Source organism: Colias croceus, chromosome 9 (genome assembly GCF_905220415.1).
Source record: "Colias croceus chromosome 9, ilColCroc2.1".
Taxonomy (NCBI): Eukaryota; Metazoa; Arthropoda; class Insecta; order Lepidoptera; family Pieridae; genus Colias; species Colias croceus.
This window is the reverse complement of record NC_059545.1, coordinates 5,083,573-5,105,989: the sequence shown is the minus strand read 5'-3', so window position 1 is coordinate 5,105,989 and position 22,417 is coordinate 5,083,573. Positions and strand designations below refer to the sequence as shown.

Below are 22,417 nucleotides of genomic sequence, written 5' to 3'. Positions count from 1 at the left end.
CGAAGTGAATATTATGACGTATCATTTGTAAACTATAGTCGAGCCAATTTAATAGGCAACATTTGACGTCTATCAATTTTATCTTCGAAGAGATGTAACTTGCATAAAAACATCGATTAAAGTGATCGATACGGATTTGAAACATTTGTCAATCGAATTTATTAATTTATGATGATTTTTATTCACAAGTAATCAATGCATTCGATTCTAGATGTCAGATTTCGATTTTTAGAGTAACATCTCTGGTATTTAAAAAGAAAAAAGGTTTATTGACACAAAATTGTAACGACGTCAGTTCTTCAATTCAGAAATTGTTTATTATGTTTAGAATGGTTAATCAGTAAAATGAAATCTGAAAATTACTTGTATTGGTCATTATTATTATAAATATGTAATCGTAATTTAAAAAAGTTAAGCAAATGTGCAGTTCTAACAAAACGAAATATCATGTTATTCTATGTCGTCGTTACTAGGTTACGTTGTTGAATTTTGTTGAACTGTCAAATGTTGCCTATTAAAATGGCTCTACTATAATAAATATATAAAACTTATTCGTGACAATCCTGACGCTGTGTAAATGCAATCTCAGCTTAACCACCAGTCTGCCGCTCTGTTACCTTACGATAATGTCCCTGTCTACACTGGACAACTGTACTAATTGAAAAAAAATGAAAATGAAAATGAAAATGAAAATGAAAATGAAAATGAAAAATTTCTTTAATAATTACAAGAAATGTTACATAATATAGTTACATGTGCTGCATTGAACCCCACACTAGGATCCCCTGTGTTGTGGGGCTCAATCTCTTTCGCCGTATTAGGTACATAAAAATATTTCAAAGTTTAATTGCCATTTAAATATTAAGTGTGCATATGTGCGTGTGTGTAGGCGTGCGTGTATATGAGTGTGTGTGTATGTGTATGTGTAGATGTTGTATGAGTGATTATTTTAATAGTCGGTAAATGTTTGAATTTATATTTTAATCAAGATATTATTGTAACGAGATTTTCAGTTTCTAAGTAGTCTAGATTTAATAGCCAATTTGTAACATATTTTTTACAGCGGAACTTGGTCATAGGAAAGATATTTAGTTTTTTGTTAATTATGGAGTATAAGTGAGGTCCCATGAATATAAACGCCTTGCTACCGAAAGACATATTACAGCTATGTTTCCTCCATGCAGGATTTCTTCGAGTGCGTTCGTTCGTTATAATTGTGTTTGGAGCTATTTTATGGAATTTTAGAATTACTGCTAGTATGTATAGCTGACGCACCGTTAGTATACCAGCCTCTTGATACAATTCTTTGGTTGGATATCTTAAATTCTTTTTAAATATGGTTTTAAGAATTGCTCTTTGCGCGCGCTCAACTTTTATAAGATGACATTTTTTTGCGGAACCCCAAGAGACGAGACAGTAGTTTAAAATAGATTGACAAAGTGCAAAATAAGTCATTTTGATCATTTTGATATCTGCAATTAGTCTTAGTTTTCTAAAAATGTAGGTTAATTTTCTCACACGTGTCTTTACTAAATCAGTTTGTAAATTCCAGGTAAGGTGTTTGTCAATAATCACACCTAGATAGAATTGATAGACTTGGCTAGTATTAGAATTATATAGCACTATAAAAGCTAATTAAAAAGGCAAATGAGTTTTACGTTAAGAATCTTAAAATTTTTGTTTCTATACGTTTCATATAATTTAATTAGTTTAATTTATTTTAATGCTCATTAGTCAATACTCTATTCATAAAGTAATTATTTGCAAATTTTCTTAACTTGATATCTACAAATATTATGTTGAATCTTCAGAGGATATGAACCAATGAAGCAATCTTTAAATTATTTTATGCGGCATGTTGTTGATTTCTCTCTAATAATGTTTTACGTCCATCACTCAATCACGTCAATATATATCCGGTTTTGATATCAATATACCAGAAAAACATAATTTCATGTTATTGAAAATATACGCAAGGATACTTATAAATTATAATAAAACACACAGTAACATGACATTTTGTAATATGAAACATTCAGCAATATTCAGAAATGAAAATGTTAATAAATTAATTCTTATTATATTTAACGTTATTTTTTAATGGTAAAAAATATGTGTTTCGTGAATACGATAAAAAGGATTGGAATATACTAAAATTCAATAATATGGTGTTTAGGAGTGTTACAGTAAAATTACTTTCATTATCTATGGCTTAAAACTATGTCTTGTCATTTTATTACACAATAAATTTAATAAAACAATTATAAAATTCTACTCTATATTTCAATAACTCCATGGCATATTAGTACTTCGCTAGATTAATTTATACAACACTGTGCAATTTACTCTTACAGTTGTCAGAAAATTAATCTTATTATATTTAACTACCACAAGAAAGATAATGAAACCCAATGATAATATTATAAGCAAGAAGCTTATATCTAATACACTGGAGATTTCAGTATGAACATTTAACTTGTAACAAGAAAATATGACATTGAATGAAGCCTGTATGCTTTTTATCCCTTTCACACCTAATTGGTCACCCCCACAGAAAGAGATAAAAAAACATACAGGCGTCATTCAATGTCATATTTTCTTGTTACAAGTTAAATGTTCATACTGAAATCTCCATATAAGTATAACAAGATTGACAACTAGGAATGCAATACGAAGTACGTTTTATGCAACTAATACAAGATGTAATGTGCCATACAAATGTGGCCTTAATACTTATAAGGTTTTCTAATGTCCGTCTAAGTGGTCGATTTTATAATCGTCTTCGCTATTCAGCAGTATACGGCTCTCACTACCTGTTGGAGTGTCCAGAAGCGGCAAGTTCTCAACTTCACCTGAAAAATATTGTACTTTATCGAATACATTCAATAAATTTATTGGTAACAGAAGTATATTTTTATTCTACCGGTGCGTACTAAGCTTACTTCTAAGAATTTCGAACAGATACTTCCAATCGTATAAATAATTGAAATAGGTACGTTTACTAATTATTATTTTTTATCAACAACAAGTACTTGGAAATTCTGTATTTTCATTGTTTTCTTTACTTCCAATATTACAGAAATTTTGCAGTATATTTGCATAAACTTATAGTAAAACATTATTATTTAAGGAACCTTATAAAACCTATGAATGGGTAATATTACATTGGAGTCAGGATTTATCGTATTTAGTTATTCTGCTTTCAAAAATTTGCTAAGTCAATATGTCTACTGTCTATGTGCGAGTATTTGGAACAAAATCGGAATATATTCCATTCCGATTCACGCATTGTTTTGTTATTGGATAGAAAAGCTAGATAGATGAAGAGTTAATCGTATTAATACTCCACACCGGCGTACGCCACAAAGCCTGGCTATTGATTTAGTATGTGTGCTTCACTGAATTATACCCCTGAACAAACAAGACAAATCGGTTATAATTTGCGTAAATATTTGTTGCCTAAATCCACTCACCAATCCGTACAGTGAAATTTATCGATTCGTTCTCATCCAACATGGAGAAAATGTTTTCGACAGGAATGTAAACATTTTGCGTGTGCTCCAGAAAATCAGCGTCTTTCTCGCATTTACAAGGACGCCTGAAACAAAATTTAATGTAATTAAAATACGTTAGACGGCTTATCGCGATAGACCCGAAATAATTTGGCCATTCTCCAACGGAATCCTTAAAAGTCTAAGGAAATGATTCCGAAATTTTAACAAACTTTTCCAAAGATAAGATATCATTTACAAAGGACGTTTAAGCCATAAATTTGTTGTCTTGATTTCATGAGCTTCTTATATTTTTTCTTAATATTTTTTTTTGTTTACCTATAGACGATCCTTTTGCTTGGAAGATTGGGAAGGAATATGTCGACCTCGAAGTAGAATTTCTCAGCTTGCTCATCATTAACGAGCACGGTCCACATCATACGGCCTGAAATTAAATTTTTATTCAATTTATTTTTATTTTTATTCAATACATTATGAATAAATAAGTATAAAACATTTCTAACTTTAAAAATTACCTACTAAAAGATGATGTTCTTATTCCAGAGTAAAATATCATTTAGACAAACTAATGAATTTCTTTATAAATAATTTTTCGATGTAATAGTATCTACCTAACTTTCCTATTTAGGTCAGAGACAAATTCAACAAATCAGAGACCATAAAAAACGGTCCAGCCGTATACTTGAATAATAAATAGCAGGTACTGAACTGATTTTTTTATATAGATTTTGGTACAAAGGTGAAATAAAGATTTTTTTTTATGTGTTACCTCCTTTTTTATCGTATATTTGGTATACGTTAAAAATCTTTTCATAGCATCTTAGCAAGAAGTAGTTAAGTACGGGCTCTGTACGTTTCGCATTCCATTGATCTTTGACGGTAATGAAGGGAAGTTCAGTCACCCTTTTCTTATGTTCTGCAAAACAATGGTCCATCCACTCGCCGGCGCGGCCTTCCCAATTACATTCGCCTTCTACAATAAAAAAATTATATCAGTCTAATTATTCATATTATTTTTACGTTATGAAATATTAAATCTAAATAGAGACATGTTTTCAAAATGCGTGCACATAAAGAATAATGAAAGGTGTGCTAAGTTTGACAGTTTTTAATACTTAGAAATAAGAGAGTTATCGTAATTTGTTAATCATATCGTAAACTCAAGAATTATAAAAAAAATTGCTATTATAAATTGTTTTTTGAATATTATTATAGAGCTTAGCACTGATAAAGTGAAGTTTGTTTTTATAACTAGAATTTATATTTTTCATTTAAATTTTATAGACAACTATATTATATTATTATTTTAGCAAATGGAAAATGTCCAACACGGATCAAGATAGGTTGAGCCTTCTTGCAATATCGGCACGATAATAAATTTGTTTGTCCCTAATTATCACAAAAAAAGAATAAATAACAGGTAAATGCCAAAGATTTGGTAGATTTATTATTAAGATTAATAACCTCCAGAGATGCAGAGGCGTAAGTAAGTAGTAACTAAAAGAAAACTATATTTATGTAATGAAATATATTATGTACAGTATTGTTTGAAATATTCGTATATCTTATCTAATTGTTTCTTAGATATATCTACTATCTTGATATATACGAATATCGATTAGAGGTTATTATTACTAGAAGATAATTCGTGTACCTACGTGGGATAAAATAAGTAATTTTGTTATGAAATCAGTAATGCAATGATTTATTTAGTTGTAGATTAGATTATTTGACCTGCTTATTTATTTTTATTTTTATTAGTTTTCTTAGAATTGATATTCTGGGATAGATCTGGGAGAAATAGGTAATATTATAATTCCCGGTATGCCATTATTATTTATAAATCTTTGATGGATTTAAACTGTATAGTACAATACATAAAAATTAATTATAACAAGTGCATGCTTTAACATGTGCCTAAAATGATGAAATGATGATTAATTTTATATGTACCTATTATATTCTAGAGTTTAATAAAATATTTACTTACCATAAACTCTAGCCATAAAACAATTAATAATACGGTATTGGCAATGTGCTACATGTTTCTCGAGTATCGTAAGAGTTGCGTGTTTCGGGCAGCCTTCATTAGTACACGGGAAGAGAACTTTGTTCGCTAAAGACTCCAGAACTTTCGGTCGGATCAGGGCGAACTCTTTCTGGAAAATAAATGTATAAATAGGTTTCATTAATATAAGGATTACTATATAGTATATAATAATACTAGCAATCCGCCCCGGCTTTGCATAGGTGCGTAATTATACGTGGTGTATGTAGGTAGCGATGAAAGAGATTGAGTCCCACAACACAGTGGATTCTGCAAGTTATGTGATGTATTTGCAGGTAATATTTTTTGAAAAAACAAAAAATATTTTTTTATATGCCTACATCATATAAATAAAAATATTAACGAACCGCTCTATCTATTCAAAAATCTTCATTAATTCGTTGCGTTGTTTTAAAGATCGGAGTAAGTTACAAATTTATTTTATTCTATGTAAGTGATAACAAATTGGCTTCCAATATTTTAAAATTATATTGTTTCATAGTATGTTGTAGGATAATAGAATTGTTATTAGAATATCTATTATTGGCGAACCGCCCTCGCTTCGCTTTTGTTCACGAAATAAGATATTATTAAACATAATAAATATAGTGAGATGGTCACGTTGTATGGCAAGTACAGAAAGCTTATTAATATAGCGAATCAATAGTGAATTAGATAAGTAATTTATTTTTTATTTTTTATTTATTTATTTACATCACATAGAGCTTACTATCATTACAGGATTCTAACCTAATTCGACAGTGTTCTTTTATAAATTAACAAAAACAAATCTCATCTCATCAAACATCAACATCAACATCATTAAAATTAAAAATAAGTACTACTTAACAATTATAATCTCAATACCATTAACATTCCCGATAGCATAAAATATATAAGAGCACCTTTGAAAAATCACTCAAAGTACAAGAGAACACATCTTTTTTATTGTGTACTTCATTAACTGTACGGAATGCACAAAAAAGAGGGGATTTGGCTAATAGATTAGTCCTCGCTACTGGAACATACAGTAAATTGGGTAAGATTCTTCTTCCTAAATAGTCGTCTGGAACCTTAAAATACAATCTCTGTAATATTCCAGGATTGTATTCTTTGCCCCTTAAAACCTCCACCAAGTATGCCACCAGCTTAAATTCGCGCCTTACCCTTAACTCATTATATCCCACCATTCCCAGTACAAACAGTGTGGGATACATTAGAGGATAGAAGGGATACACGCCACAAGTAGATGGAAACACATCTATTTCTATACCTTTAGTAAAGGCGCAATCGCAAAATGGTCCGCTAAAAATAACTATTACAATGAGTTCTTTTTGAAGAGTACCTATACCTTTTATATTAAGAGATTATATAGGAATGCTTAAAATATAATAAAACATAAATGAAGATATAACAGAGTTAGATAATCGGTGCTAGATCGCCCATTTATCGAGGAAGATTATACGCTATTTATCCTCACGCTAAGGCCAGGAGCGGAGCTACGGGGGTGAAACCGCGGGCGCAAATCTGTGATTTGTGTAATCTGTATATTATGATGAATCTACATACGAATCAATGTAAGAAAATAAATTAGATTTGGCTATAGCACCAATGTTTAGAAGTTCTGTATTAATTTGAAGGATATCCAGATTATCCGTTACTAGGTCAGGCTATTTATGACGTCAATGTTTACAACGGTAGGCCAAACAAGACAAACGGACTATAATTGTTTGGTTTTAGCGGGACGAATCGATTTGATGCATTGTTGTTTCGAAATTTCGCTTATTTATGCAAATGTTCTCGAAGTTTGTATGTCATTAGATTTTATTATAGGTTATTTGTTTTTATTTTTAACTTTATTTCCATGAATGAACAATGGTTATGATAGATGTTATAACAATTAGTATGCAATTAGTCGACCGTATTAGTATAATAAAATATATTTTTTAATAAGTGAGTCATTGAACGAATACTTAACCTTAAAGATATAATAAATAGAAAAATAAATATCAGTTTATATTTGATAACATATTGCTTTCAATATTTGTTCCTGTTATATTTTGAAATATTTCTTATCTAGGTATAAGCGATGATAATATTGTTCAATATCTATATATCCTAATACATCTATATTAGGATTGGAATTCTCGAATTGACTATGACGTCAGTAAACATTCCCTAGGCAATTATAGAGTCTAAGGAATATTAGTGCAAATTGTATTATCACGTATCATTCTCTTGTACAAAGTTACGCCATAGAGAATAGTAAGTATGGTGACAAACTTAGTATAAGAGAATCTTAGTATCTATGACACACATTTCATATCTCGTATCTCTACTTAATGTTATTTTAATTAATGTCAATGTAATTTTGTTTGTAACGCTTCCAAGCCAAAACAACTGAACCAATTTGCATAAAATTTGGTAAAAAGTGCAAACTATCTTTTTTTTCGAGAAAAGACATGAATGACATGTTTGATGTGAAGTTTTTATTGTAGAAATCTTACGGGACAGAAACTATGCCCCTCTATATAAATTTATAATGTATTTTGCTATATGCCCCTCTACATAAAACCACATACTTAATGTATTTTGCTTTTAATGAGGTGAATGAACCCGAGGGCGCAAAGCTACATAAAGGTACATAGGTATAGGTCTACCTAACATATCTATACTAATATTATAAAGCTGAAGAGTCTGTTTGTTTGAACGCGCTAATGCCAGGAACTATACTGGTCCGATTTGAAAAAATTCTTTCGGTGTTAGATAGCCCATTAACGAGTAAGGCTATAGGCTATATTATATCATTACGCTAAGACCAAAAGCAGCGGAGCTACGCGGGTGAAACCGCGAAGCGCAGCTAGTATACCATATAATCTTTACCTTGCAAACATGGCACTGGTAGCTCTTCTCATAGCACGGCCCGCATATACTGTGTCCGTCCACACACAGGTAAATGGGAGGCTTCATGTATTTGTTGCATTTCGTGCAGGTCAAGTCCTGGATTAGACTCTCGTAGTGGTCCGTCTCTAGCAGGGTGCTGAGAACCACTGGAAGAAATTTAGTTTATAGTTCTTAAATCTTAAAGCCAACATTTTCTATATAATATCATTACCACAACAAAGCTTTGCGTCTGCCTTTCAGTCTATCTGACCGCGATAAATTCAAAAACCACAGCAGCGACTTTCATTCTGTTTAAACTAATAGATAGCGTGGTTCTCGAATGAATAAATGGATATAAATGTAATCATTATATAATTTGTTAAGTTTTAAAAAATGCGAGCGAAAACGGGAACTGAAAGCTAGTTTCAATTATAGCTAAAAATGACAGGATAAGTCGAACGTAATATAAATGTATTTTGATTGTATACAACTGAATAATTGTGGTAGTTGATAACGAATTACAGCCAGCCAATAAGATTAATAACAGAGTGAGGGTAGTTGGGTCGGAAATCGATTAGACAACGTCCGAACACGGAGGCGCAATCACTGAAAATACACACCGATTGACGAGTGAAAACAAGTGACATATGCATGTAGATGTAAATTTTATTAAATGAATAAATAATAGTCAATGATATCTAACATATTATGTATAATTGTTTAATAATAAGTATCGAAATTATATTTTTACACACAGAATATTATATTTTTAAGTAGAGAATAAAGTATAAGAATTTAATAAACGGCGCCCATTTTCGATAGTTCAAAGTAAGAGCCCTGTAAGGGTGCCAAGAGTCTGCCCTTAAATCAAGCGTAAATACGCTCGCTTTGTAAGAAAATAAATGACTTGAAATATTGAAATTTTTTAATTCCTTCAAATGAACTTTAATTTAATCTAGAGCTCAAGAGAACATAGAACAAAGATTAATAAATAATATAGTATTGAGTCAATGCATGTAGATACTTTTATGCATTACAAACGCATGCCATAATCAAAACCAAATAAACGATTTTCCTAATGTTATAGACGTCAACATGTTAATGTTATACTAATGTGCTAAAGAAACAATACAATGAAAATACACTTTCTATATTTAACCATAAACAGTTTGCGTACAAACCATTCGTTATTCAGTACAAGTATCCGAATTTAATTTTAGCCTACAAAATTGTTTTGTAACACTAGTTAATTGTGGTCCTATATTACAACTCTGCTTGACCATCTGCTATTCACCGAAACTGCTTTAAATTGTTCTAAAACTTTATATGTAAGGATTAAGTTCTTCAAACATAGTTTTATTGAACTATCTTGAAGGTATAACCGTATATTCATCATGGAAGAGCCAACAATGTGTAATATGGTATACACAATAAGTATCATTTAATTTGTAGAACTATTTGTAACGTTATTGTTAACGTTATATGAGTAAGTATGAATTAAGGTTCTTTGTTTAACGTAGTTCACATATTGCCGCTATATGAAGCGCAAATTTACGAGTTTCATATTAAAATTCAAATGGGTCTGGTATATGTTAGCTATGGTAACTATTACCTCGCGGAATTTATATTATCGTTTTACTGCAGCAATATGTTACAAAATAGCCATAAATAGTCGTTGCGTTAGTAGTGTTCGGGGATTTACTGTAATTGCAACGATATTCAGCAACTTTGGTAATAACTAGGACTCCAATGAGAACGATTTTGGTTCATTTCTTATTGCATTCTCGTATTAAATAAAAATGCAAAGAAATGGATAGGTATTAGTTGCAGATGAAGTCCGTAAAATGCAGAATTGACAAGGAAATTTCAAGGTGGGTTATATGTCTATCTTTCAAGTGGCTACATTGCTCATTACCTTGACGGTCTTCAGTCAAGTATAATTATTAAAGTATTTTATTTCATTCAATTAATAAAAGGATGTTTTATTCAAACTATAAAGCTGATTTAAAAGTCTTGTATTTTCAAGAGAGCATAAAAATATCTCGGTCTACAAATAAGTGCCCTGTAATTTGCTGTCAAAAAAAATTTCGATTTTACGTAAAAAATAATACTTATACATACTTAAAAAAGGTATGATAGTTATATTCAATCACAACAAAATGACCATTGTCTGAGTATTCGTGACGTCATTAATGATGTGAATGTACTTTCAAACACAGAGAAGTTAACGACACAGTTAATTCGTATTATTTAACATAACACATTTATTAATTAAATTATATAATTTTACTGAAAAGATTACTTTTGTAACAGTATTATTCCTACAGTATCGATTAACACTTCATGCGAGGGCGCGCTAACTGCGTTAGAAAACGCGATGTAACTTTTACAATTTTATAGAAAATTCTCGTAGTTAATAATAGCTACGAAAAATCTTTTCAAATCTTAATTCTACATTTTAACAAGGCGGGGTACATTTGTACCAATTTAGAAGATAAAAAATTAAGACAACAAAAACTCAATTGTCAACACAAAAACATAAATCAAGCTGCATAAATGCGCCTAAAACATACTAACGTTTCCTCCCTGACGTGGAAGACGCTGAAGACATTTTTACACAACACTTTACCACACAACACCAATTATGCACTTGTTTAACACACCACCGGTATGTGTTCGATGATTACGGCGTAATCTATCCATTTTGAGTGATAAGAAACGGTGTATGAGCGCGATTGTACCAGTCTAGTGGTTTGTTGGCGACAGAAACTGACGGCAGTCTATATTTAATGCGGCAAGGTCGCTTACACGCTTCTAACTGACCAACTGCGCTAGTTTTGTTCACAATCTTGTTTGCTAGAACTATGCGCAAATTGAAAGCAGAATTACGAGCTACATATTTCAGACTTACTTTTCTATGACACAGGAAACATCTGTTCAGAGGGACACTTACTTTTCATTGACAGGGGAATTATCTGAGACGTTACAGAATCAAATCGTTCTCATTAGATTATAATTCCGCAGTGTATTTACGTCAATTGATTATTATCATTCGGTTATTGATAATTGTGATAACGTATTGTTATTGTATAACCTTGAGTCATCAAATTAGGGTCGGGTACGGTGGTTTTGATTTGTTGTCTTTTACAAATATATACTAGCATTTCACCCGCGGCTTCGTCTGCTCACGTCACGTTATCGCGTGAACCTGACAGTCTTTTCCAATAAAAATTGTTATTCCCATTTCGCAAATTCCTCTTGTCGAAGTTTTACCGTAATATCGGTTGAAAGGCTAATAATTGGACTAAGTGACATTACAATATGCGATATTTATTTACCCAATGTAACTTGGATATACCAAGACAATAGGCATATACATAATTGTATGAACAGGAAAACGAGTTTAGAGCCATCTTGCAAAGTCGATACAAATTCGCCTTGAATTTCAGAAGCGGTAGGTACAGCCATCCAACATCACAATTCCATACCTAGGGGTAAAAAAAAATACAAAATTTGGCAGAATTTTTACGGATATTATGCTATGTAACGGGAAAATCACAAAGTACCTTTATTTATAGGATTTGGAAGACGATAATAAATCAGTTTCGGGATTACAGAGCCCTCATTATAATTCTGAGCTAGGAAGTCACGTACATAAAAATTCACCCTGCCCTTTATAGAGACGGCATTTTTAGGGTGATCCCACCAGGTATTTCAACAATGAATGAATTTATAGAAACAGCTATATCTGTCTACATGCACATTAATATTATGAAGGAGGGATGATTTTTCAGGTAAGAAATGATCTGAAAAAACGTATTCGTTTAAAAAAAGTCACGTTTCAAAGTTTTAGATAAAGCAAGTTATTTTTTAGTGACAGAGGCTATCTTTTTTTAGGGTTCTCTAAGGAAAGTCAGGCTTCAATTAAGGCGAGTTAATATTTATTATTATAAACAATTACGCCTCGACCGAATCTTGCTACTGAATGAAATATTTTTTTGTTTTCAAAAGCAGACTCATTTACAATATCACATTTAAGTTTCAAGTTTATTTAACAAAAAACTATATAACAAGAAAACGAACCAAAGCAAAAGTTTGTGGTTTGTTTCCAAAAGTTATGGTTTTCGTCTAAGGGTCTCCCTACATTTGTCATCTTTTTCTATTTTTGTCACTTTTACCATTCAAAAATAGATTTTAATTAAAATACTTATTTCTATACTAAATGGATACTTATAAAAGCACAACGACTTAAATAATAATAGGTACTAAACGCAATTTCATTCTACTGTATTTTTAGTCGTAAACTTTTGCTACGAGCTCGATAAGTATGATATAGTTATGAATTTGTTATACGATCGAACCTCTATTAATAAGCCCAAATAAAGCCATCTTACATCTCAGACATCTAAAGCGGATAGTCAATATGGTCGAGGATATTAAATATTCCGGACTTCAAAGTGTTTGGCCGACACAATACGATTTCATTTGAATGCGTTTGTGGAGAGCCTAATACCGCTCTCGGTTGCGATAAGTTCTACATTTGTTAAACCTTTGTGCAAAGTTTATTCATAAACAGCAGCACTGAAAAGTTTTAATGACTTTTTGCACGTGGTGGAAAAATTTCCAACTCAATGAATACATTAGCTGTAATGTAAATCACGAGATACGTTACAATGGATGTTCAGTTCAAGCGAGGTTATTGTTTCAAAGCATGTTTTCATTGAATCCCCATTTTTTCATGAATAATATCCACGTCATTATAGCTTCGATTTTAACTGTTTTCCATACAATTTTCTACCCTATTATACCTCTGTAACCATATTTTTATTCCATATTTTAGCAAGCATATTTTTATTATTTCTCACAAAATATAATGCGTTAAAAGTTCGCAGACTAACCATACCAAAAGCACCGTTATAATAAATAAGTCCTAACAAATATGTCACCAACAAATATTTTTATATCGTGACCAGCAACATTATGTTAGGCAAGAACTGTGCCAGGCGTTTATCATTCAAAAGTAGGCGCTATGCTAATGTGTGTACACGGGGTACATGTGTAATATTATATTCCGAAAAAGTTGTTTATTGCTACATTCTGTTTCGTGTTTTATATGCTCCTATCACGGACTATTTTTGCGTGCAATTTAAATTACGTTGTTGTATGAAATCCCTGTACACAATTGGATAAGAAGACTGTAATGTGTACCTTATCATAGTCGTTCGCCTGCGGCCATTCTATTGTAGAGAAATTGTTCTTTTAAAAGTTAGGGAACGAGAAAACTGTGATATTAGGTTTTTCATTTAAAGTTATATTAAAATCGCTACCGTTCTTTCCTCTTTAATTTTTTCGCTCATTGCAATTCTTGGATTTCCAGTGAACGTGCTAAAATTTAAGCGGTAGTTTTAGACGTGTGAAAATGAAGAGGAACATTTGAGAAATACTTCGTAATAAATAATTAATTACCTAAATGAGGCCATTCTGTCTTCAATTTTCATATGTCTGCTACTTTTAAAGCAAATTTTCCCAGCTTAAGTATTTTGCAGCTATGGCCATTCACAAAGTTTTAATCCATCCGTTATTACTGAGGATTATGAGTTGGATTCTTTTTATTGTTTTTATTTAGAGAGCTGGAGATTGCGTCGCGTTTTTTGTTTAATTTTCAACCGTAAATGAGGATTTTATCTGTTTATAGCGGATTATGCAACTTATTTCCGACATTATTGAGATATATTAATATAATATGTATGTTAAAATCTTTTTTATTCTGGAAACATTCCTATTAATATATAGAGCAAGCACTGTTCTAAAGATTAATAAAAGCAATGATTTTATAATTTGAATATTAAAAATCAGCTTTATCGTAACAAACAACTTAATACATACGTCCTCTTTTTAATTTATATCTGTTGGTTAGTTATATATAAACGCAAAATTAAATAATAATACCTAATTTTAGCTTTACACAAATCCAGGTCGTAGAAAATGAGTTTCGAACCCTTTACGTACACCTTCTTGTAAAACTTGTGTTGAATAAATAAATGTTTGAGTTTGAAATACATTATATCCCGAGTATGTATTATAAAATACATTTCAAGTTTATAAATGTGGAAAGCTTATACAATAGATGCAAATATTTACCAGCTCGGTACGTGCCAGAGTAGCGTCTAGTAGATTTGATAGACAAACATACCCTTAGCCGATATATTTGTATAAATACTTATTATTGTAAATTGAGCTGACGTGAATAATTATCATATTATTTGTTCATTTTCTTATTATAATACAGTAAAATATTTTGTTGCCAAGTCATTAAATAAATCCTGTTCATATGTATTCAAGGAATGCAAATAGAATGTGTTTTTGTTTGATTTATCACATAATCAGACCTCAAACCAATAAACATTTACTTATTAAAATCATGATATATTACAAAGGATTGGATTTAAAAATAAAAAAATAATATTATGTGGAGATTGGAATATTGATATTCTTAAAAAGACTAAGTTTTCAGATGAACTCATTACTTTACTACAGAACTTTAATATTGAATGCTTAATAAAAACACCTACTAGGAAAAATGCATGCATAGACCAAATAGCAACAAATATAAAAAGAAATGTGAACACAGAAGTACTACACCTCGGTTTGTCAGACCATGAAACGGCACAGATATTAAAAGTTAGTATGACAAAGCGCAAAACAAACGTATCCTGGTTTGAGACAAAAAGAGACTACTGTAATGAGAATATTCGTAAATTTTGTGAATGTATGTCATCATTAAGCTTCTCCGAAACACATGAATTTAATAATTTAAATGAATGCTTTAATGCTTTTTATGAGTTATTCAAACTGTTTTATGATCTCTGTTTTCCTATTATTAAGATAAAGAGAAGTACAGGAAAATCTAATCTTAACTGGATAACAAAAGGATTGAAGAAATGTTGTATAAGAAAGCGACAACTTTATCTTAAAAATATATATATTAAAAAAATGTATACTCATAGTTGGAATCATTATGTGAAATATAAAAATATACTAAAAAGGTGCATTCTTAAGTCAAAACAAATTCAAAGTGAAAAATTTATTAAATTGGCAAAAAATAAGAACAAAGCTTTATGGCAAATGATATCTAATAATATTAATGACGAAACTAATATTACAGAAATTGAAGAGATTGTAGTTAATAATAAAATATACAACTCAATGAATGAAATTTGCGAACAGTTTAATAATTTTTTTATGGACATCACAAATCAAACGAAATTTAATTTTGATGTAAATGCCATAAAAAAGACTTTGACTACAGAAAGTTGCAATACTATTTTCTTAACACCTACAAACAGTATCGAAATTTGTAAAATAATAAAATCACTTAATAACACTAATTCAGTAGGAACAGATGGAATAAGTACAAAAATATTAAAATCCTGCAGTAACCATATTTGCGAACCGTTGTCTTTTCTTGTAAATTTATCGATGGAACAGGGAACTTTTCCACACGCGCTAAAAACATCAGTGATAAAACCATTATTTAAAAAAGACGATCCAAAAGATATTAAAAATTACAGACCGATAGCGTTAATACCAGTGATATCTAAAATATTTGAAAAAGTAATCTTAGAAAGAATTAGAAATTATATTGATAGAAACAAGATCTTATGTAAAGAACAGTTTGGATTTAGGAAAAATAGTTCCACTTCATTAGCATGCTTTGATATGGTGAAAGAAATAATTCAAGCCTTCATCGAAAAAAAACCCGTAAGCGCTATATTTTTAGATATGAGCAAGGCATTTGATTTTGTAGACCATGAATTACTCTTGCTTAAGTTAGATAAATATGGTATAAGAGGAATTGCCAAAGAATGGATTGCTAGTATTTAAAGGATAGAGATCAGTATGTGGAAGTACAACAAATAGTAAATCAATCAAGAAACGTATATAGATCAGTAAAAAAAACTAATAGATCAGGTGTACCACAAGGAAGTGTGCTCGGCCCGTTTTTATTTCTCTTGTATATTAATGACCTACCGAAATCAGTGAAACACAAATCAGTTTTATTCGCAGACGACACTACCCTAATTGTTAAATGTACTGAAAAGGAAACGTACGAGAGAGATATAAATGAAGCAGTTAAAAATATTGTAAAATGGTTAGAAGACAACAATCTTAAAATTAACTTATTAAAAACAAAAATAATTCAATTTTATACTAAGAATTGCTCCAAAATAAACCTAAATATAAAGTGTGATAACCAAGTAATAGAACAAGTAGATCATCATAAATTCTTGGGTGTTTTGTTGGATGAAGGTCTAAAATGGAACAAACACATTGATTACGTTTGTGACAGAATTAATCGTTTCGTTTACGTATTACGGCGTCTAAGAGATACTGTTTCTATGAATGCAGCAATAAATGCTTATCATGCCTACGTTTCCTCTGTACTTTCATATGGAATCATTCTTTGGGGACAATCTTGTGATGTGCGGAAGGTATTTGTCTCACAAAAAAAATGTATCAGAGCTCTGTGCGGTTTGAACCAAAGAGACAGTTGTAGACCTCTGTTTAGTAAATTACGGATCCTTACTTTAACTTGCATGTACATAAGAGAAGTATGTTTATTTGTAAAATATCACCCGGAATACTTTAAGAAGAAAGGAGAAGTAAATTCGCATATGTTGACAAGATACCAAAACAAATTACATTTCCCAACGTGTAGAATCAACAAAGCTAAAAACAGTGTAACATTTATGGCTATTAAAATATATAATAAAATACCGGACAATTTCAAGGAACTACCAGTAAATCTTTTCAAAAATAAACTGACGAACTGGTTAATGGTAAAACAATTTTATGACATTGAAGAATTTATGACTTTGAAGTAGTGTAAACTGAATTGTGTGTGATAAGTGAAGTGTGTAGTGATATAATCGTGTAAATCGTAGTGCGTTCGCGTAATTGTGAAAATTGAATTGTGTGTACATTTAAATAATTAAACTAATCAACTTTCTTTTTTAATATTTGCACACCCAATAAATGGGTAGAATGTATTAGCCACATAATATTGTAATGAAAACATCTATAATTTGTAACTACATTCTTGCAAATAAATATAATTTGAATTTGAATTTGAATTTCAAATTTAATAATCAGACCTCAAACCAATGAAAGTGTACCTATTACAAATAAAGTTTAACCGCAAAACAAAACTCTTAGAAAACATTATTCTCATTGTGATAAGCGATAAAATAAAACGTTTTATTAATTGCGTTTAAGATTTATCTAAAGTGGCTGAAGTTTATTAAAAGTGGTAAATTAGTTTAGATGCTTAGAACTCTTAATTTAACCATAGTTTCTATAAATTTCAACAATATTCAATATATAATCGATCTGTCTACACCGTTCTGCATTATACAAGTAGAGGGGAAATAAAATTTTGTTTATTCACATAGATTTCTAGTAACAAAGAATACTTATTGGTAAGAAAAATAGCTCGAATGGCTTCGTGTTGATAGTACAGGTGCAAGCAAGACATTTATTTTTCTTTGGCACGTCCATGTTTTCTTAACGATAACGACAACACCCGTCTACGTGAAGACGGATTTGCTTTGGTATAAAGGAAAATGTTTCTGTATTGGTTTTTATCCTTTCTTGTTTACAGTTTACACCTGAATGTAATATTTAAAAGATAAAAGTTTAGGAAAGGTTTCCTCGTATAGATGATTTGATGATAACTTTGTTAATGAGCTTATCGTAATTTTAGTTTAACAAAATATTAAAATCGTAGAACGAAATTAAGTGACATTATTTATTTAACCAAATCACAACGCTTTGAATTCACCCGTAGCTTAGGTACATTCATTCACAAATTTATTGTGACTGATTCCGGATAAATGCTCCCGTTTTGCTCGATGCATAACAAAGACATTATCAGCCTTTTTATACGTACTGTGAATTGCAAAGCCTTTAGCTTAACGCTTAGTTAAAATATATTGACCGCATCTAAGGTTGATTAACCCGTTTACCGGTGCAATACATCCACGAAAATACATTGACCATATTATTCAATGTGTATAACGCTGTTTGTTTTCCTCGACTTTCGATCTAGGTTAGTCTATAGTGTATTATCAATGGCACAGGGGGTAAACCCGAAATAATCCATACTAATATTGTTTTTTATTTTATTTTTATTTTTTGGATCTCTGTTAAATTACGTCAATATTTCTCAACTGTAACACTGGAAGGTCATCGGTACCCGTAATACAGACAATAGTCTAGTACGGGACCATCGTTTTTGTCTATATTTTGTATTGAAGTTGTGAAATAAAGATATTTTATTATTTATTATTATTATTATAAATGCGAAAGTAACTCTGTCTGTTACTCAATCACGCCTAAACTACTGAATCAATTTGCATGAAATTTGGTATGGAGATATTTTGATACCCGAGAAAGGACATAGGCTACCTTTTATTGCGAAAAATGTACCACGGGCGAAGCCGGGGCGGACCTCTAGTATAACTATAATATATCAACATAAACAAGTTATGTAGCGTTGTTTGTTTCTACACGACTTATAATATACAATTTGATTAAGTTTCCTTGCTAACACGCGTTTAACTTCGTCAATAATTATTTTACCTAACGAATTTTTTTCAGTTCAATCCAATATATCCTGAGATTGTCCGTAATTAATTTATTGCTGTTGATTTTATTTTCTGCTTTTAGTTATGAATTGAGCTTCATTTATTTAACGTATTTATTCAATAAACTTTGCACTTGTCTTAATTTGGGACGAAGTCAGACAAGCTCAATTGTAAACAAACACTGGAATATTTATCTCAGACGGCATAAAAACAAGTTATTTGCGAATAAATGACTTCGCTTATATTAAAATCTTCTATATACAGTTTATTATACGCTATTAGGCAACACCTGCAAGCATTGTATTGCCAGAAATTAATTTAATCTCGACAACGTGACAAAACTTGACTCTGAATCTGTTGCGCTTTGATAGTGTGCTTAAGAAATTATTATTTAATTAAAATATATAAAGCGTAAACTAGAGGTATGTTAATTGTATAATAACACTAACGATCACAGATTTTAAAACCTATAATTAAACATTTTCTTAAATATCTAACAGAGTAAAAAAGTGTAATGTAAAATTAATATCAGTTATACAAATAATGTATCACGAGTAATAGTAGTTCTTCGTATATTACTCGCGCATTTCTCGAAAACAATACAAAAACAGTCAATCGTAGTTGATAACTCATGTATAAACGTAGTTTTAAAATGAAATATAGCTATGTTAACTCCGTAAATACTGGCATACGGTGACACCTCATATCACCCTAAACGTTTATTATACGTTATTAGTGAAACTGTGCAGGTGTCGTATCACGCGGGCTGTATTGCATCGATCCAGCGTGACAAGAGATGACATATCACTCAGTTGTATTTTGATGCTACACTACCAGTTACAGTGGGTGTAATTAATTATGCTACCTGGTAGGTTTTGTCATTTGTGAAATAGTAATCGTCACTGCGTGCGTGCGTGAGTGAAAAATTTGATAAAATACAATACCCCTGTGTAACGGTGTTCATCGCAAGAGCGTGACAGCGGAGATGACATATCACTCAGTTTCATTTTATGCTACATTGCTAGTTACAGTGGTTGCAATTAATTACTGCTGGTAAGCAGACAATTTGGGATAGAACAAATAGGTGTGGTGACTGTGGCTGTATTTTATCACTACAACGTGATGAGAGATGACATATCACTGATCACTCAATTGTTTTGATGCTGCACTGCTAGTTATGCAGGTGTTTTAACTGGGTCTGCATTTTATATCTACAGCGTGACAAGAGATGACACGTTGTAGAGATTTAAATCACTCAGTTGTATTTTGTGGCTCCAGTGCGAGTTATGGCCCCTGGTGACCACTTTCATAAACAAAAGAGTAGATCTCTGCTTGCTCTACCACAAAAAAATAAGAAAAAATATGATATTGTTTCCATACCTTGAATATGTAATATAACCTTTAGTAAAAACGGTAAATTAGTGGTGGTTAGTCATTTAATGTGGACAAACCACCATATAATGTTAAACGAATATTTCATTGATCCTGGCCATAACATAGGAAGAATTCACAACTTAGGGTCTTGCTATGGAATTTCACATAAAAATACCTAACCACTAACAATACCCAAAAACCCTGGCGCTAATATTCGACCTTTATAAGCTAGACAGTCATAATATACGAGTAATAAAACAGTTACATAAATGTAGTTTACACGTATAATATTGAATATAAATCTATGTAGAGAGATAATAAGATACTTCGCGAATTGTAATTAGGTTATTATGTCAAGTTGATATTCGCAATATGAATACATTATAATTTGTATTTCATCAAAAATAAATATATTACATACTTGTTTGCTTTCATGTCCTTAATAACCTTGCCAAAAAGTTGTTTTTATTCACTATTCTTGTTTAAAAAAATTAAGAAGTACTTATTTCCGGTTTGAATAGTTCAACTTTTTACCGCACTCTTTGGCAAAACTACAAGTAACAATACAAATACATAATACATATATTTATTAATTTCAAAAGGTTTAATGAACATGGTCTTAAATATCAGGAAAAATATATCCTATAATTACTAAAAAGAGCCAGAGCATTATAGAAAAGCTTTCGTTTAATCTGAATAATAATGAGGTACCTTTTTATAGTGGAGAATGCTCTTGCATACCCACGGCCTTCGGGGAAGAGGCCGTAGGTTATGTCGGACTCCCACTTCCTACAGATGAACCATAGGGAGTGGACCTACCGACTAAACTAAACTGTAATTTTCCTTAAACATACAGGATGTTTTGTTCAACAATTCTTGTTACTATCTATTCTTGGAAAATACCTAGGCCTAGATATTATGAACTATAAATTAAGAGAGATGTAAGTCTTGTCATACATAAATCGTATGCGTAATAAAGTGCTGAATATTATTCATTATTGTGTACTATTAATGTGACCCATATTTTATAGGTAGTATGTTGATCAATAATTGTCTGGCATGGAATATACTACGACTACTTACATGTAAAATATATCTGATTTAAATTCACAATATTAAATTATTACTACCAACCTAGTAAATAGAAAGAGAAAAAAAGGAACATTGCTTAATACGAAAGGATGACCACTTCTGACTGTAAAATTCGGTGAAAGAAGATATTGATTCATCATAAATAGTATTCTGTTTTTTACTTAATTTTTAATCACTACAATTTTTTTAATCTGATTTTTATAAACAAACAAAGCTCGATGAGAAATTTGCTATGCAATATAAAGTGGAAGTTTTCATAAACGTATCACAATAACTCAATATCTTAATGTTTTGTAAACATTGTTATTTTGAACTTAGGAATCTCTGGTGATAGTAAATTACAATACATTATTGTGTATATATCACAAGCTATCTATCATAAACACAATGTTATGCAACCGGCTGATAAAACTTTATGTTGTCAATATTTTGTTTCCACGTGAAACGGAACGGTTATTTTTAAATGCAATGTAAATAATAACAATATAATTAGTTAGGTACTTATTAGTATGGGAATAAACGTCATTATTAATTATTATTCTTTTTAAACTAAATGAAAGAATGGACCGGATATATCTCAATTATCAAATCAGTTAATTTGAGGTCAACAATTTGTATGATATAACGATAATGAACGGGATACGTGGGGGCGATTGTCCCCGTAGTCTACAAACGAATCTCTAAAAACAACCCTTTATCTACGTTCTATAAATAACAAACCATTTATGGACTTGGCGTTAGGCCGAGATTGCACTTGGCGACACGCCGCGTTTGGCTGCCGATGACAAGTCGATGCGATGACTTGTCTTCATGCGCCCATATTGTAGCTATTACTGATTAAAACTTTGTGAATATACCTATAC

General features: G+C 31.0%; 1 protein-coding gene across 5 annotated transcripts; it reads right to left on the bottom strand.

The window, feature by feature from the left end:
- Nucleotides 1-2,064: 2,064 nt before the first annotated feature.
- LOC123694399 (cysteine and histidine-rich protein 1-like) lies at nucleotides 2,065-21,296 on the bottom strand. Of its 5 annotated transcripts, XR_006751804.1 has the most exons (8): nucleotides 11,020-11,250; nucleotides 8,443-8,609; nucleotides 5,503-5,671; nucleotides 4,282-4,485; nucleotides 3,831-3,936; nucleotides 3,474-3,598; nucleotides 2,635-2,852; nucleotides 2,065-2,427 (listed from the first exon to the last, which is right to left on the bottom strand). XR_006751804.1 is itself a non-coding variant. In XM_045639824.1 (7 exons), exons 2-7 carry the CDS (start codon nucleotides 8,527-8,529, stop codon nucleotides 2,746-2,748), a joined length of 798 nt encoding a protein of 265 aa, XP_045495780.1. In that variant the 5' UTR covers nucleotides 8,530-8,611; nucleotides 21,175-21,296; the 3' UTR covers nucleotides 2,065-2,745. The 5 variants fall into 5 exon arrangements, 4 of the variants coding, with proteins under 4 accessions (XP_045495780.1, XP_045495779.1, XP_045495778.1 ...); XM_045639824.1 differs by lacking the exon at nucleotides 11,020-11,250 and adding an exon at nucleotides 21,175-21,296 and having other exon boundaries at nucleotides 2,065-2,852; nucleotides 8,443-8,611; XM_045639823.1 differs by lacking the exon at nucleotides 11,020-11,250 and adding an exon at nucleotides 11,354-11,371 and having other exon boundaries at nucleotides 2,065-2,852.
- Nucleotides 21,297-22,417: the final 1,121 nt, after the last annotated feature.